The sequence below is a fragment of the Desmodus rotundus genome, chromosome 1 (genome assembly GCF_022682495.2).
Source record: "Desmodus rotundus isolate HL8 chromosome 1, HLdesRot8A.1, whole genome shotgun sequence".
NCBI lineage: Eukaryota > Metazoa > Chordata > Mammalia > Chiroptera > Phyllostomidae > Desmodus > Desmodus rotundus.
Genome location: NC_071387.1, coordinates 162,440,162 through 162,459,456, shown reverse-complemented (window position 1 = coordinate 162,459,456; position 19,295 = coordinate 162,440,162). Strand labels below are relative to the sequence as shown.

General features: G+C 38.8%; 1 protein-coding gene across 1 annotated transcript in view; it reads left to right on the top strand.

Annotated features, from left to right (window-relative positions):
- CMYA5 (cardiomyopathy associated 5) overlaps positions 1 to 19,295 on the top strand; it is a 92,585-nt gene that overhangs the window by 28,656 nt on the left and 44,634 nt on the right. Inside the window, exon 2 of the mRNA XM_045197852.2 lies at positions 8,479 to 18,979. Within this exon, the coding sequence (XP_045053787.2) occupies positions 8,479 to 18,979 (10,501 nt within the window). The remainder of the gene's footprint in view (positions 1 to 8,478; positions 18,980 to 19,295) is intronic.

Below are 19,295 nucleotides of genomic sequence, written 5' to 3'. Positions count from 1 at the left end.
TCCAGGTGTTCAGGGGAAGAAAATTACTTTTGGTTTACAGCATCAGTGATGGCTACATGGAAGTTGATATATGAGCTGGTCTCTGAGGAGTATAAAGTTAGGATACACAGAGATGATTTATTCCAAGCAAAGTATGGAAGCAAAGACATGAGGGGTAAGGCTCATGTTTGGCTGGAGCACTGGGTTTATAAAGGGGAAGAGTAGAAGGTAAAGCTAGAAAGATAACTGGGTTTCAAATAGTAGAGAGCCCTAACTTCCAGGCTTATGAAGTGTCTGGTCATTGTGAAAATAAGATACTTCTTCTGATTCACAATGAACGTCTGTGGTCTTTAGTGTATCTACAAAACAAGTGCTTTATATCAGAGCGTCGTAATACTGTATCATAATTTTTCATTTATAGTTACATGAATATTTTAATTCCCTAATGGTTTATAAGCAAGCACCTTTTAACCTAAGCTACTTTATGTTACTTTTGTTTAGCAGTGCATATGATTAATTTTCTGCTGAAGACATAAGGATTCAATTAATTCATGTTGACATATTAATTGTAGGATTAATGATTATGCGTTTAAGAACTCTTGGTTTTTTCCCTGGGTGGTGTAGCTCAGTGGATTGAGCATGGGCCTGTGAAGCAAAGGGTCTCTGGTTCAATTCTCAGGGCACATGCCTGGGTTGCCGGCCAGGTTCCCTCTGGGGAGCATGCAAGAGACAACCACACATTGATATTTCTCTTCCTCTCTTTCTCCTTCCCTTCCCCTCTCTCTAAAAATTAATTAATTAATTAATTTTAAAAAAAGAACTCTTGATTTTATTTAAAGGCCCATATAAAACAGTAACAATTTGTATTATAAGATCACAAGTTTCCTTGACATTTTATGCAATAAAAACATGTTTTCAAAGTTTACAGTATAAGCAGAATCATATGTTACTTTATTGCTATTTTATAACAATTGATATTTAATGAACTTTAATAGATTTTGTTGGGAAAAATTCTACCTATGATCTTGTTTTGTTTGATACACTCTGGTTGGTATACTGTGATTGTTGGAGAGTAGAATGAAGCAACATACAAACCTAAGCTACTGTTTGATGTGGACACCGGCAAGCAGTGTCCATGGCGTTGCGGCTGAGATGAGACAAATTCACACGGACTACTGAGTCCTGTGGAGGAAAAGGGACCACACGGCCACTCTCTCAAGAGGAGAGCAGGCTGACCCTTGCCTTGACCGGCTTTTATTGGCTTAATTTGCGTAGGAATACAGGGCGTATATGGAAAGCTCATCAATCATTGTCAGGCACTAATAATAATAGATAACTAAATAGATAACATTCAAAGAACTCTTAGGGCTTATTTTGAGTCAGGGTCAGATAGCTAAAGGGCCATGAAACTTTGGGGAAACAAACTCATTTCATGCCTGGACCCTTATCATTTAAATTGAGGGTATTAGCAAAGCAGGTTTCACAGGATTTTATGCATTCTTTCTTAGGCCTGATCACCCTGGGGAATGGCCCTTTCCAGCACAGGGCCAACCCACCTCTGGCATTGTTTCAGGCTTAGGTCAAGCAAGGGAAGAAGGCAGCCAAGAGATTAGGAGCCTTCTTGCAGGCAGAATGAGGACTCAGGTCATGTCAAAGTTGAGGGACAAGGGTCCATCACCCGCTTTCTCCATAGACCCCCAAGTCCTTCCCTGAGGGCCCCCTCATGACCATGCTGTCTTAGGTCGTCCCTCCCTTGAGGAATCTTACCCATCATTGGCTAGCAAGTCATGCACTGGGGTCCAGGCAGGGTGAAGTAAAGTGGGCAGAGGTGGTGCTCCTGCCAGGGAGATAAGCTTTGTCTCCTTAGTGGCTTAGGGTATCAAGGTCTCTCACTCAGCCTTAGCCGTGGGGGGTTACAGCTTCTGAAACCAGGCAGGGCGGTTCCCAACAACTGTTCATAATTATAATCTCATAAGGAACTTTAATGTCACTTTTGCTATATATATTTACTTTATCTGTTTTTTTTCTTTCACTTACAAAGTGACGAATATAAAATCAAGGCTCTTTCTATCCATGATTAATGATTTAATTTTCAATGAGTTACTAGTCTCTGTTTCAGCTAAGTAAAATAAAGAGAGAGGGTGTATCTAGGGAGGGTGATCTCTACTTAAACAGGAAACAGAGACTAGATCAGACCAGACCAGATTAATTTTTTTTTAATCTGGTCATCATATTCTACGACTTGATACTTCATTTTGAAACTTCAGAAGTTAGATTTTTTCAGCACATTTAATGAAATTCATCTCTTGAGAACTGATTTATACTAATATAACTCACAGAAATATAAATTTAGAATATACATTGTCAATTTAACAGTAGCAAATAAGAATTATTACCAGCAAGTATACCTAAGCACCATTCAGATGTTATCACATTCCCTGCTCAATAGTCACAGGGGTGTGGACATACACATTACCATGTCACACAATGCAAACATAAGTTAGAGTTTACCGGGAAAATTTAGAAATGGAGAAGTAGCAGAGCACACAGATCCTTGAAACTCTCATCTGCAGAGTCATACTGATTGAGGGCAGAGCTGGATGGCTATGTAAAGGGAAGGACTCTTAGATGGGGTGGTGCTATGTAATGCATAACTTATAGGGAGAGGGGGTATGGAAATGAAAAACATGCTTGGGACTTTCTCAGAGAACTGGAAACAATTCGAAGAATGGACATTCTAGCCCTGGCTGGTGTGGCTCAGTTGACTGGAGCCTCATCCTGTGAACTGAAAAGGTCGCCCATTCAATTCCCAGTCAGGGTACATGCCTGGGTTGCAGGCCAGGTTCCTGGTTGGGGGTGTGCAAGAAGCAACTGATCCATGTATCTCTAGCACATTGATGTTTCTCTGCCTCTCTTTCTCCCTTCCTTCCCCTCTCTCTAAAAATAAGTAAAATCTTTTAAAAAAATAATGGAAATTCTAGAACTGGTAAGTACAATAACAAAAAACAACACATCTGATGATTTTTCGTAGAGTTTACATATAGTCAAAGACAATTATTACTAGATGTAGATTGGAAGAAATAACTGAATAAAGCCCTGATGGGACACAGTGACAAGTTCTAATCTATGACAAATTTGAATCTCAAAAGAAGAGAAAAGACAGACAAGTGACAGAAGCAATATTTGAACAGAGTATGCCTAAGTGGTAATTTCTTAAAGATGATGAAAGACACCCATGTACAGACTTAAGCCATGCAGACTTTAAGCAGGTTAAGATTTCTAAGCACATGATAGTAAAACTTCTGAAAACTGAAGACAACATGATCTTAAAAATAGCTGGGTGGTAGGGGGAGACAATCCAGATTAGCTTCAGAAAGGCAACATTATACTGACAGCTGATTATTAACCAAACAACAGGAGATAGAATACAGTGATATTTTTTAAATGTTGAGAGAAATACCTGCTGATCTAGAACTTTGTATCCTAAGAAAGTATTCTTCAAGAATAGAGGTGTAAAAAGACTTTTTAAGAAAAAAGTAGAGAGAATTTGTCACCAGCAGATTCACACTAAAGGAAATACTAAGGGGAATGCTTCAGGGAGGAGGAAAGTGATTCCAGATGAAATGTAGAAGGAATGAAACACAATAAAAAGATGAATCTTTTTTTTGGTAAATATAGGTAAATGTAAATGAATATTGACAGTTTAAAACAGTAAAATTATGTCCATGGGATTTAGAACATTTATAGAATTAAAATACACTATTATAATAGCGTGGAAGTTGACATTAAAGTGATTGGATGTTCTTGTGTTGTCTTGGAAGAGATAGACATACTAATTTATACTACTAATTTATACATACTAAAATTTATACATACTAATTTATATTACACATTAATGAATCAAGGATACTTGTAATCTCTAGGGTGCTCACTAAAAGAATCGTAAAATGCAACTGCCAAGCTAGTAAAGGGGGGAAACGGAATAAAAAAATTCAATCCCAAATAAGGCAAGAAAGGAGGGGGAAACGGAATGAGACTTTGCGGTACAAATAGAAAGCAAGTAAAAAGATTTAAGTCCAAATATATGGTAATTATAGTAAGTTTAAATGAACTAAGTGCTCCATTTAAATTGCAGAGTTGAATTTAAACATCTTTATGCTGCTTATAAGAGTCACATCTAAAATATAAGGATACAGAAAGGCCAAGAGTAAAAATGTGAAAAGATATAGTAGGAAAGCAGTCAAAACCAAGCTGGTGTAGCTCTAGTAATACCAAAGCAAAGCTTTATTAGTATTAAAGTATAGTTAGGCAAAAAATTTCATTCACTGATAAAAGGGTACTTCATAATGATTGTGCTTATTCACCATTCTGTATTTTCTTCAGATAAATGTTTGTGGCCTTTACCTATTTTTTAATTGGATTGTTTCTCTTCATGTTGCTGAGTTATATGAGTTCTTAATGTATTCTGGATACTAGACTTGATCAACTATATTGTTTACAAATATTTTCTCTGTTTTATTGGTTATCTTTTCACTTTATTGGTAGTGTGACCACCTGCTTTTCAAACTATATTTATGTATGATTTTGATGATTTTTATTAAAAAATAAAAATTAATGAAAGGATATAAAAGGTTAATTTTTTCAGAAAAATAGTACTATTCCAAATTTACTTATAGTTAATAATATAGCTTCAAAATATATAAATCAAGCGTTAACAGAACTACAAAGAGAGACAAATTCATAATTATAATATAAATGGTAACAAGTTTCTTTCAGCAACTGATAGAACAAGCAGACAAAAAAATATCACTAAAGATAAAAAAGATTTGAAAAACACAACTAAGAAATCTGAGTTACTTGACAAATATAGAACACTGATGAAAAACTACAGGGTACATAGTTCTCAAGAATATATAAATATTTTTTAGAAACACACAACTTGACTGTATAGTTATAAAGCAAACCTCAACAGATTTGGAAGTATGGCTTAATATAAAATTAATTCTCTGGCTGCAGTACAATTAAATTAGAAAGCACTAACAAAAAGATAACTAGGAAGATTCCCAAGTATTTTAAAATTGAGAAATACATTTTAAAGTAATCTCTGGGTCAGATAAAAAATCACAATGGAAACTCAAAATATTTTGAAATGAATAATAATAAAAATACCATGTACCAACTTTTTATCTGAAACATTTAAACCTTCACTTGAAGAGAAGTACATGGCCTTAAATTCATAAATTAGAAAAAGAGAAAGGTGCAAATTCATGATGTAAAAATCTACCTCAAGAAGGTAGAAAAGTAACTGTAAATTCAACCCAAAGAAAGTTTAAGAAATAACAAATATTTATTATATAGGAGAAATCAATAAAGCCAAATTTTATTTGAAAAAGAAATCAAAATGATAACCCCTGGCAATAATTTTTCCTCTTTTTTTAAAGAGAAGACTCAACAAATCTCAGAAATGAAATTTTTTTAAGTGGATAAAATTTTAGATCTTACAAAAATGTTAAAAATCCTAAAAGGAGATTATTGAAATATTTACTCCAATGTCTTTTTTAAAATTTTAGATTAAATAGGTCACTTGTTTAAAAAATACAACATACCAAAAAAGGCACAAAAATACATAAAAATTCTGAGTTGTTGCATAACTATTAAACTAAATTGCTAATTAAAAACCTTACCACAAAGAAGACTACAGGCCCAGATGACTTCACCAGTAAAGGCTATCTTTCATCCTCACTCCACATAGGTAAATCTCATGGGAAGCCAAGCAATAATCAAAAGGTGGCTCTCTGAGAATAAGGGGAAAATGAATGAGATCATATTCATAGCCAAGATCCATTAATTATGAAAAGTTGATGCATTTTTGCATAGATGAGAACACTTGTGTTCCTGAATAAGAAATATATTTCTGAATTTGGGAACCATTTCTCTTCTATTAAAGAAAATTGTTTCTTTAGACTGAGTGTAATATGAATACATGGGCTGTAGTTTTACACATGCTAATATAGTCATTCTCTGATTCTTGTTGGCTCTGTCATTCTTTCATTCCTTGTCTTCTCTCCAATAATCCAGATATCCCAGAATGCTTTGGTTTTCTCAGTGAGCCAGACTGGTATATTCTTATGCACATTTTGGGTATTCTGTGACATTTTTCTGGAATGACCTCCCCATCCTCACACCACCTCCACTCTTCATCCATTTGCAAACTCCTATTTCTTTTTCAAAATCCAAGTCAAGGATCTTTCCTCTGTGAAGTGTTCCCTTCTTTATATTCTCACCGTATCTTGCCTATCTTCTGTAACAGTACTTAACACACCAGGTTAATTTTGTAGTTCTGTCTACCTGTTTGGATTTTGAATTTCTTTAGAGAAGACTCTGTGTCTTTGTATTTGTATTTCTAGTATTTAAACTCAATAAAAGTTCACTAAATGAAGAGAAAAATGAGTGAATGAATAAGCAAACAATTGATGAACCCACCTCAGTAGCTCTGTCTTCTTGTGGGTATTCTGTCTGCTAAGCACTTATGAGCTCATTCCAGCTACTAATGAAAACTACTCTGGTTGAGTACATTCAATCAATAATTAGCTCTAAATCAAATGTATAACTGCTTTTGTAATATTATTATAATCATAGGTATTCAAAATCCTGATTTTCCAGATATGTGTATTTTCCAGATAACCTAATTTTTTAATTTTATCATGCTTCTGTTAAGTTAAATAGATGAAAGAAGGAGTAGGAATTGAAAATTGTGAGGAATAACTTCAATTAGGTATGTAAAAGACCCTGAAAACAAAAACCATTTTAAAATGAGATTCAGTCCAGAACCAAGAAAAGGGATTAATTCCTAATTAAATTCAGTAGTCTAATACCAAAGCAAATAAGTAAGAGCAGAGTTGCCAGGGAAATGAAGAAAACAGTTCTTCCCACTGCTTTTCAGGCCTTTTCATTCTAGAAAATGATATTATTTATAGCATACTGGGGTGAATGGATGAGGCTGCTTGCTGGGGACGACTGGTGGCCCAGGGGCTCTGGCTGCCCCAGGCTCTCCTTGGTTGTGGTGAGAGCTAAGGAAACCAGGAACTCAGTAGGCCCTAGCCCTTCACAGCAGGATGCAAATTCTGAAATTTAAGGAAAGGGAGTAGACTGTACTTGCCAGTCTTGGCTCTCAGCCTAATCAAAAAAAATGAGAAAGGGTTCTCAGTAAGCAAGAAAATCAATGTAATATTTAAGTTTCGTAGCTAGGATTGTTTAGACCTTGAAGAGTAGATGGACTCTGCATAGAGAGAAAAGGTGGAGTCAGGTGGGGGATAAGCACTATAAATGGAGGAACAGCATGAGCACAGGGCAGGAGGAGTTGTAAGGAAATTCCAGAGAAGAGTACCACAGAGCCTGAGATGGGGGCCCCAGTGGCAAGTGAAAGGGCAGCCAGAGGCCGCCATCTCTTGATAGGATATGGGAGCAGTTGAGTGAGACACCTTTTCAAATACCTCTAGAAGCTGAAAATTACTATGTCCAGGCTCCCTTGATCTCTAGGCCAAGGATTGTGTGGAAAGTCTGATTACAGATAATGTTTACTGAGCACTAACTACATGCCAGGCACATTTTCTAAGCATTTCATTAACCAGTTTAATTCTCACATTGACCTTACCAGGTAGGTTCTGTTACTCCCCCTGGTTTACAGATGAGGAAAGTGCAGCACAGTAGGCTGACATTTTTTGTGGTTGCCCTATATTCTGTGATGGGTTTTCACTTTATGGCCCTGTCTCAGAGTTCCCACAATACATTTACTGGACAGCAAATTTTATAGTTAAAACGGAAAGGTATCATGTAGGGGTAGGGTGGAGGTGGGCATTTGGAAATAAAGTCAGCTAGGAATCAAAGAACTAAAGATTTTGAACCTTTTCCCCCTACAGGCATAAGGAATTTGTTGAGATTTTTCCAGGTGATAAGATGAAAATTTTTAGTAAAGCTGTTCTGGAAGAAGGGCAGGATGGGTTGAGTGTGGGAGAAAATAAGTGGAAAACTTGATACCAGCTGACCTATTAGGAAGCTAATGCAATAATCTAGAGGTGATGTACTTTTAAATAAGCTGGGTCAGGGTGGCATAGAAACAGAGAGGGCACAGGTGCAAGAGCCATTACAAAGGTCCAGGTGACTAGAGTGAGCCTGAGTGATTGGGTGAGCCATGGGAGGTCAGGGTCAGGGGGTAATTTTGATAAAGAAGGTGATGAATTTAACTTTAGCTTTTTTTTGAGTTTGGGAGTATTGATACATTGCAGCCGAGGATGTGTTATTGTATTTGACAGTTTTAAACTTTATTTTGTATACTTCTGTATTTTTGATATGGATGGTGATATTTATCTCTATATTTTAATTTTGCACTAATACTTTACCTCAAAAAGGTATGATATTTATTTATTACTATAGTGATTAATACAGTATTATTTTTATTATAACATATGTAACCATTAATGTTATTATTGTTTACTGTAGGTTATCAGACCAGGATGAAGAGGGCAACACCAAGCAGAAGTGTATCATATCAGACCCCTCCTTTTCCATGGTGACAGTGCAACGGGAAGACAGCGGAATAACCTGGGAGACCAATTCAAGTAGGTCTTCTACTCCTTGGGCTTCGGAAGAAAGTCAGACTTCCGGTGTGTGTAGTCTGGAGGGGTCGACTATGAATTCTTCTACAGGGAATGTTTCCTTTATTGTGGATGAAGTTAAAAAGATCCGGAAAAGAGCACCTAAGTCAAAGCATGGTTCACCATCATTGCGTCGGAAAGGCAACAAAAAAAGAAATTCTTTTGAATCCCAAGATGCCCCAGCAAACAAAAAAGATAATTCTTTAACCTCAGAAAGCCCGATACTAAACACCCAGAAAGAGATGTTCTCTAGTGGCAGTTATGATAAAATGAGAAAAAAGAAGACCACCTCAAACACACCTCCTATCACTGGAGCAATATACAAAGAACACAAGCCACTCGTGTTAAGGCCAGTCTATATAGGAACAGTACAATATAAAATTAAGATGTTTGATTCAGTTAAAGAAGAATTAATTCCTTTACAATTTTATGGAACATTGCCAAAGGGTTATGTGATTAAAGAAATACATTATAGGAAGGGGAAAGATGCATCCATTAGTCTAGAGCCAGATTTGGGCAACCGTGATTCTAATACAGTTTCCAAAACAGGCAAATTAGTAGCACAAAGCATAGAAGATAATAAAGTTAAAGAGCTTGCTTCACCCTGGGGAGGTGCACTCTCCAAAGGATCAAAGTCCTTTACCTCCTTATTTGGTCTTGAAGATCAAAAGAAAATTTATACTGATTCTCCTCTAAAGGCCGTTTCTGCCACCAAGCAGACAGTTTCCTCTCACACAAGTAATGACACAGCCGAACAAGAAACACAGCTCAGCCCTGCCCAGTCAGAGCTGCAAAAGCCAGGCACTGAAGCCAAACCCCATGAAATGGAGCCTTCCTCCCTGACCCCCACGACATCTGAAGCTGTGCTCCTGGAAACAGCAAAGGAAGAATCTGTGCCTGATTCACAAGGAAATGTAACTTCAGAGCCTGAATCTTCAGTCTCACCACCTTTAGTGAATGAGGTAAAGAAGGGAGATATGTATTCTGTTGACCATTCCATTTCACGGGAGGCAGAGAAGGATTCTCTGGAAACAGATATACCAGGCCTGGCAGCATCCACCGAGGAAGATTTGGGCCCAGAGAAAGAAGAGCTGGACCTGTCTTCACTAGAAAGGCAAGGACCAGCCTCCAAACAACTAACCCCACCTAGTCTTGATGTCAAAGGAGAGAAGGAAGAAAATGTGTTTGAGCCATCTGGTTCTCTTTCTGAACCTTTAGTGTCAGAGAAAGAAGAAATAGAAACTTCTCTACCAATAACTGCTACCCCTGAACCTGAAGATTCTAATTTAGTGGAAGAAGAGATCATAGAACTTGATTACCCAGAAAGTCCATCTGTTTCTGAGGAGCTCTTCCCACCACGCTTGGCCCCTGAAGTGGAACAGAAAGAAAAGGAGACCATTCTACCATTATCGACATCAACACCCGAACATGTTGCTTTGTCTGAGGAAGAAAGAGAGGAAAATGAGTCTGTTTCTACTGATTCTGCTTTCGTATCAGAGTATTCAATCCCACAGGATATGAACCATGAACTAGAGAAGCAAGAAGTTGAGCCAGTTTCTCCATCCAATGCAAAAGCTACATCTGAACATGCAGTTTTGTCAGAGGAAGAGAATGAGGAATTTGAGCCTTATTCCCCAGCTTCAGCCTCTGCATCTCAACACTCTCTCTCACCATCTATAACAGAGAAGACTTCTGAATGCCAGTCCCCACTGTTTTCGACAGCTACATTGGAACACATAGTCCTCTCAGGAGAAGAGGCCTCAGAAAGTGAGCGTTACACACCAGATTCCACATCTGCTTTTGATTATTCAGTTCCATCACAGGCAACGAAAGAGTCACTGGAGAACTTTGACCATAAGTCCCCATTAAAATCAAAAGGTGTTTCTGAGCACATGATTCTGTCAGAAGGAGAGAAGGAAGGCACTGGGCTGTATTCCCCAGATGTGGCCTCTGTGGCTGAACTCTCTCTCCCCCCAGGCACAACTGAGGTAACTTCTGAACAGCAAGCGCCACCACTGTCAGCCTCCCCATCTGAACATGTGGTCCTATCAGAAGAGGACCTAGAAAGTGAGCATTTCACACCAGATCCAACATTGGCTTCCCAATATGCAGTTCCACCAAATGTAGCACAGGAATCCCCAAAGAAAATAATTGATGATGTGTCCTCCTTAAAATCAAAAGGTGTTTCTGAGCACATGATTCTGTCAGAAGGAGAGAAGGAAGGCACTGGGCTGTATTTCCCAGATGTGGCCTCTGTGGCTGAACTCTCTCTCCCCCCAGGCACAACTGCAGTGACTTCAGCAAACCAAGTCCCACCACTTTCTCCCACTCCATCTAAACATGTGGTCCTATCAGAAGAGGACCTAGGAAGTGAGCGTTTCACACCAGATTTAACATTGGCTTCCCAATATGCAGTTCCACCAAATGTAGCACAGGAATCCCCAAAGAAAATAATTGATGATGTGTCCCCCTTAAAATCAAAAGATGTTTCTGAGCACATGATTCTGTCAGAAGAAGAGAAATATTTACCAGATGTGGCCTCTATCTCTGAACACTCTTTACCCCCAGGCACAACTGAGATGACTTCTGAGTGCCAGTCACCAATACTTTCAGCCACCCCATCTGAGCATATGGTTCTACCAGAAGAGGAAACAGTAGAAATGGATCGGTACACACCATCTTCCACCTCTGCTTCTGAATTTTCAGTCCCACCTTATATAACACCAGAATCACAGGAGGCAGAAATTGTACACAGTTCACCTTTAAATCTAAAAGGTGCCTCCTCACCCATGCATTTTTCAGAAGAAGAGCAAGAAGATGTTGGACCTTTTTCTCCAGACTCTGCATTTGTGTCAGAGTTCTCATTTCCACCTTATGCAACTCAGGAAACAGAGAAAAGGGAATTTGAGTGTGATTCTCCAATATGTTTAACATCACCATCGGAACGCACTATTTTTTCAGATGAAGACACTGAAGAAGCTGAACTTTTTTCTCCAGACTCAGCATCACAAGTTTCAGTCCCACCATATAGAATCCCAGAAACAAAGAAAAATGAAATTGAGCCTGATTCACTGTTAACTACAGTATCTGGTTCAGGATATTCCTGCTTTTCAGAAGCAGGTGGGAAAGAAATTGATCCAACAGCTGCTACACCAGTACCTGAGAACCTCAGTTCATCACAGATGCAACAAGCAGAACCTTCCCCTCTGATGTCTGCAACTGAAGACTTAAGTCTGCCACATACAACAAATAAAGCAGATGCTCAGACAATGTCAACGTCTGTAGCTGAATATCTCATTTCAGTACAGAAACAGGTAACTCAAGCATTTTTAGAATCTAAGTCTAAAGATCTGATTCCACCATATTTAACCAGTGAACTGGAGAAGGGAGAAATTAAGACTAGCTCATCAGTAGCTACAACACCTGTTTCTTTACCTGTACAATCATCCATGGTAAAGGAAGAAACCAGACCTGTTTCACCTTCACCTCAATATTCAGTTTCACCTGATTTAGTCCATGCACTTAAGAAAGAACAGGAACCCAAAGCATCACTTACTCCAAAAGCTGCAAAGGAACAGATGGCTTTGTTAAAAGTTAAAAGTAAGGAAGAAATTGTGCCTGATACTCAAGAAACTACAGCATGTGTATCATGGGATCAAGAAATGGAGCCTCAGCCTCCAAATGTTCCAGGGTCTGGAATGACATATTCAGTTCTGTCTGAATTGGTAGATGAGCCAAAGAAGGATGTCAAACTCAGTTTAGCTCCAACTGTGACATCTAAACTAGAACAGAAACTATTGTCAGAGAATGAGCCTGAAGTAATAAAACCATATTCATCTCTAAAGGAAACATCTTTATCTGAACCTGATATTTTATCAGTAGTGGAAACAGAAGTGAAACATGATTCCAAAATAACTGGTACACCTAGAGTATTATATTCAGCTTCACCAGGAGTGGAAAAGAAAGTTGAACATGGACCATCTGCACCAGAATTTTCAGCTTTGTCAGATGAAATAAAGAAAGAAATTGAACCCAGTTCTTCAGTAGCCACAACCTCTGTAGCTAAGCATGATTCAAACTTAACCAAATTGGCACAAGAAGAAATCCCAGCAGAGTTATCTGTTACCACCCCTATAGAACACCCCATCTTAAAAGTAGGAAAGAGTGAATTACGAAGTGGTTTGCCACCACTGGTAACATCTATGGATGAACATTTACTTCTTAAAGAAGAAGAAAAGGTATCAATCAAAGCTAGCTCTTCTGCCACTGAAACTGCTGAATCTAAACATCCAGCTTGGTCAGAAGCTGAGAAAATTAAATTGGATTCACCTCCAAGCATATCCTCTATATTAGAGCATTCTATTTTGTCAAAGGTAGAAACTGAAGAAGTTAAACCTGGGTTGCCAATAACCAAAATACTTTCTTCCCAGCATGCAGATGTATCTAAGGAAGCAAGGGTGGAAAATGAACAAGGTCTTTCATTTTCTACAGTCCTTGACTCTGAACATTTGGCTTTATCACAGAAAAAGAATTCTGTGTCTGCCTCAGAGGTATCAGGGCCTGAACATGTGCTTTCAGTCAACCTACATGGTGAGATAAAGAAAAAAGAAACTGAACTTCCTTTCTCACAAAACGTGTCACCTGCACCCAAACATGCATTTCCAAAACACAAAACTGAGAAAATGGCATGTTTTTCTCCTGAGTTGGAAAATTTAGTGTCAGAAGGTTTAACTCTAACATTATCAACTCTCAGTGATGATAAGAGCAAACAGGCAATGGAGACATCTTCTACCCCTCAGGGCGATTTCCTGTCAGAAAAACAGTATTTTCCTCTGGCAGAGCTCTCTTTGCAACCTGAGAAGAAAGACAAGCCACACCAAGTATCAGAATTACCAAATGTTGGGTTGGAAATCACTGGTGATTTAGGTAGGCAGAGTGGATCTATAGACACAAAACAAATAAAATCTCTCATAACTGAAACAGGGGATTCTGTTTTAGAGAGGGGCCTTGCTGAGCTTAGGAGCAGTGGAGAAGGAGAAAAAGAAAACAGGGAACTTCACGTGTCAACCACAGTGCCTGAAACGTCAGAGGTTTCATTATGCCTTAAGGAGCAACCTCAGAACCAAGAAATCAAATCTATCTCTCCTAAGGCCGTCAGCTTAGAGTCAAAAGAGGCATTTACCTCGCTAGTTGAAAGAGACAACCATGAAGCACATCAGCCATATACTTTTACTTTACAAGGATCAAAAGACTTGAACCTTTCAGCTGACTTTAAAAAGGAGGAAAAACAAGAAATAAGCTCATTACCACCAATGGGAAATTTGAAGGCACAAGTGATAGGAGATACTGTAACTACACTAAAAGAAGAAATAGACCAAACAAATTCATTTCCTGTACCCCAGATTATAACTGAACCATCAAAGGTTGCTTCTTCGGACCTCCTCATGGAGCAAGAGAAACCTGAAAACACGCTTCATTTAGATGCTGCTGCTGAATTACCTGATGTAAGCACATCTTTTGCAGATAAACAAGATCTAAGTACTAAACAACATTCAATTATGAAAGAAAATTTGCCTTTGGAAGAATCAAAATCATTTTTGACAACTGAGTCTGCAGACGTTAAAGAAACACAAATGAAAGAGGCCCTTATTTCTCCAGAGGATGAAAACTGGATGCTAGAAAAGCCAGAAAGAGGTTTGGCAAGTCATCATGAAGAAGGAGCCCTGGGATCTGTGCCACTGGGCTCCTCCAGCAGCAGTGATCTGATGACAGGGCTGCCCAAGGCTGCTCTGTCGGAGAAAGACCATACACATGAAATCAGAAAGCAGGTTCTGCCACATTCTGCCGAAGAACCCCATTTATCAGTACAAGAACCAGTATCTACTCGTGATATCCCCACTGGTAATGTAGAGACCTTATCAACTAAAACATCTTCTTCTGAAGAAATAAAGCTGGCCCCCAAACCAAAATCTTTAGTTCCAGCTGGAAATGTAGAGAGAGATGAAGCAGAGGGGAAGCAGGGCTTTTCTCTCATGAGGAATGAGAGTTCAATATTGGAGAAAGCAAACAGAGAATTTTCCCAGCCTTGCAAAGAAAACAGCGAGGAAGAAGTCAAACTACCTCCTGAAAGAATCCTCCACAAACCAGTGTCTGGCCCATCAACAGAACATGTCAAATCAGACACTAGTGTCTCTCACGCCAAAGCAGCTCCTTTCCTGGCAGAAGATGCAGAACCTGCAGTAGGCAATAAACAAACAGCACACAGGATTATATCTGCTTTACCTGGAGAGAAGCCATTAGAAGATTCAAAAATGGTTCAGCCAGAGGTGGTAGATAGTGCTAATGAGAGAGGGAAACCAATATCTGAAATAAAAATACCCACACACATGAAGCCCCTCTCCTTAAGCCAAGAAAATAAAGAACCCCAACCCCCAGAATCACCTGAGGTAACAGAAAAGCTGCCTAAGCAGCCAGAGGCAGTTAAACCAGGCCTTTCTGAGGAAAAGAGAAAGAAAGGAATTTCATCCTTCACATCATGGATGTCCAATTGGTTTTTTAGATCAAGCACTGCAGATAACAAAGTTGCTGAAAAAGAAGATTTAGAAACTCAGCCAAGTCCATCAGTAGAAAAAGCAGTGACTGTAACAGAGCCTAAAGGTACAGCTCCAGCTGACTTTCATGCAACTGAGAAACCAGCTGATCATCTGCTACCAGAGGCAAAACTCATAACTGCTGAGGAGTCCAGAGGCACTTCAGTCAAATCTGGTGAAGGTCAAGACTTTAAAGTAAAACCTACGCTTTTATCAAATGTAGAAGTTTTACAACAGCCAAAATCCAACTTTGAGGTGTCTAGTGAAGATCATGGAAAGAAAGAAAGCCTAGTGTATTCAGAGAAAATGGACCTAAACTTAATAGTTACTTCTGCTGATAAGGAGGAACATTTTGAAAATCAATCTTCTTCTCCCGTGGGTGAGAAATCCATTATGGAAGAAGATAAAAAGGCTGTTCCTCTTCATGTCACTGATAGTAAAAAAGTCCAGAAGCCAGAAATCTCTCCTCCATCTAAATGGAATATTTCTATTCTTAGTGAAAAGCCAGGAGGTGATCGAAAAGAAAACTCACTCTTTTCATTTGATGCAGTAGATAAGGTGCCACAACAGCCAAAATCAGCTTCCTCTAGCTTCACAAGTAAAAGTATCATGAGGGAATCAGAGAAGCCAGAGTCAATAATTTTGCCAGTAGAACAATCTAAAGGCAGTTTAATTGATCTTGGTGAAGACAGACTAAAGAAAGAAATGCCAAAACCTACTTCTTTGAAAATTTCTGAAGAGGAAGTAAAACTCAGGTCTGTCAGCCCAACTGAGGAGAAAGGTAACTTGGAAATCAGATCATATTTCTCGGCAGAAAAGGAGGTGCTGGCAGAAAAACAAGAAACAGTGGCTCCATTAGAGTTAAGAGATAGTGAGGTAGGAAAGGCACCAACTGCACATGGGCCTCTCCCTATTAAACTGGAAGAATCAAAAGCTGCTGCTGTGCTGCCACAAGTCTATCAAAATGAAGACCACAAAGAAAGACTCAAAATTACTGAGGAGGAGAAAGGAAAAGAAAAAGAAAAGCCTCTACAAGTATTTTTGGAAGGAAAGAAGCAGCAGGAGGTTCACCCTTATTCTGTGAATGTAACTAGGCCTGTGCCTGAAAAATTAGATGTCTCTTTAACCCATTCTTTGGGTGAAACCCAACCATTTTTATTAGTTGAAACTACATCAACTACTGAAAAATCAGAAACCATGATCTCAGAGGCTCACCCAGAAATCAGGGAAACAAAGGCAGTAGAAACCCAGCCATCTCTATTAAAAGAAGGTAAAGTGTTGGTAGAGAAAACCAAGACTTTCCTTCCAGTGGATCTTCCTTATCGTGATGAAATAGATGACCACTATTTTCCTAAGGAAGGAAATCTGGTATTAGAAAAATCAAGCAGGGATATGGCGAGTCATAATGAAGAAAAGGGACAGGTCACAGTGTTAGAGCTGTCAAAAGGTGGTTCAGTAGATATCACAAAAGATAGTATAAAACAAGGGTCTCCATCTAAAGAATCTGAAAGGATTGTAGACCGTCCTTTGGATGAATCAAAGAGCTTAGAAACACCACCATATTTGTCGTCATCTGTGAAACCACAAGCACTTGTTTCAGGGGCTTCTCCAGAAATTAGTGCAGTGAAGAAACAAGAATTGACTCCAGATAGGCATACAGTCCATACTGTTCAAACATCTAAAGAGCAAACATCTGAAATGTCTGAACAATCTGTACTTGCTTCAAAGCACCACGTGGAGGCTGTAGGAGCTGCCCATATATGTGAACCACCCCCTTCATCAAGCAGCAACTATGCTCAATTTATAACAAGTGCATCAATAACCAATGCCAGTAAAATGGTTTCTACTAGAGAAATATCCAGGGAGCCTGAAGAATTTACAGCAACTAGTAAGCCAGCTGGACTTTCAGAAGATCAAAAGACTGCCTTCAGTATCATTTCTGAAGGCTGTGAGATATTGAATATTCATGCACCTGCATTTATTTCTTCAGTTGATCAGGAAGAAAGTGAACGAATGCCAGACAAGTTAGAATATTTGGAAGAGAGGACCTCACTTAAAACTCTACCCTTCCCTGACACTCATGAGGCAGTTGTTCTCCATGAAACATTAAAGAGTAAGTTAGAAGATTCTGATAAAAAAGTGACATCAGTGGAAGAAAATAAACAAAAGGAAACTTATAAAACAGAAGAGAAGATATCCACAGGTTCAGAAACTGGTGTGCTATCCTTTGATCAGCCCACAAGTCCTGGTGAAGAGGATTATTTTGAAAAATATATATTGATTGATTATAACATCTCCCCGGACCCAGAAAAACAGAAAGCTCTAGGAAAATTAAATGTTGAGGCAAAACTCTCAAAGGAAGTTACAGAAGAAACTGTCTCTTTCCCAGAAAGTTCAGAGGAAAGTGCCCTAGAACATGAGTATGACTTGGTGAAATTAGATGAAAGTTTTTATGGATTGGAAAAGGACTACAGCAACTTATCTCACCCAGAGACCCAAAAGGCGTTGGTTATCCAACAATCAGCTGACAGAGATGCTTCAAAGAGCACAAATAGAGATGTGGACTCAAAGTCACCTGGGATGCCTTTATTTGATATAGAGGAAGGAGTTTTGTCACGAAGCCCAATATTTCCTACCACTCCTAAAGCTGTTAATCCCGAACTTCTCGAGGAACCACCTGCACTTGCATTTTTATACAAGGATCTGTATGGAGAAGCAGTTGGAGAGAAAAAGAAGGAAGGGGAGACATCTTCTGAAGGTGACAGTGTGAATTCTGAGGCATCATTTTCCGGCAGACATTCTGACACTGATGATGGAACAGGAATGTATTTTGAGAAGTACATACTCAGAGATGACATTCTCCATGACACATCTATAACTGAAGAAGACCAAGGCCAAGGTCTGGAAGAAAAAACAGTTGGTAAGGGTGATTCATACCAACCAATAGCAGCAGAAAGGGAAATTTGGGGGAGGTTTGGAACTATTCTGGGGGAAGAGAGTCTGGAAGAGGAACAGAAAGCCACTTACAGGGAAGGAGAATCAGTAGGACATGTGGAGACCCTTGACAATGTAGACACGCAGAGGAAAGCTCCCATCACTGAGGAAGTCAAAGTGATCACCCAGAAAGTAAGCTATGCAGTTCCATTTCAAGACACCCCTCATGTTCTGCAGAGAACAGATGAAACAAGCAGTCAGAGTAATGAAGCAGCAAATGCAAATCCAGACGTCAATCTGAATGTCCCGGTACAAGTGTCCTTCCCAGAGGAAGAATTTGTATCTGGTGCAACTTGTGTTCAAGAAACACTGCAAGTACAACCTACAATAATGGTCCCACCTGAGCCAAGAGAAGATAGGCTCCGCAGTAGTCCTGTTCAGGATGAATATGAATTTGCTGAATCCCTGAATTATGAAGTAGTTGCTCAAGACACTTTATCAGAAGAACTGTATTCAGAATCCACCACTGAAGATGTGTTATCTCAGGGAAAGGAGTCCTTTGAACACATCAGTGGAAATGAATTTGCGAGTGAGGTGGAACAAAGTATGTCTGCTGAACAGAAAGAGTTGGGCAGAGAGAGGACAGAAGACCAATTACCATCAGAGTTAGTAACTGAGAAGGAGCAAAAGGAACTGAAAAAGTCCCAGATTGACACATATTGCTATACTTGCAAAAGCCCAATTTCTGCTGTTGACAAGATATTTGGCACCCACAAAGACCATGAGGTGTCAACGCTTGATACAGCTATAAGTGCTGTAAAGGTAAATAGATTTTTTTTCAATTTTTTATTCAAAGGTATAACTGGATAAGTAGATTTGTTTACATCCATTCTTGTGAAATAATTAAAAAAAAAATACAACCAACTTCTTTGCAGCAGACGGTAAATAGATTTTAAAGCATAAAAATATGTAATAATACATACAGCAGTAGGCAAAAGTAAGTTTACAGTTGTGAGTAGGTGAAACAGTTTATTCTTTTATTATTTGTTATTTGTATTATTTATTTGTATTACAACTGTAAACCTACTTTTGCCCATCCCTGTATACATTTAATTTATTTTCTCAATTTAAAAAATGA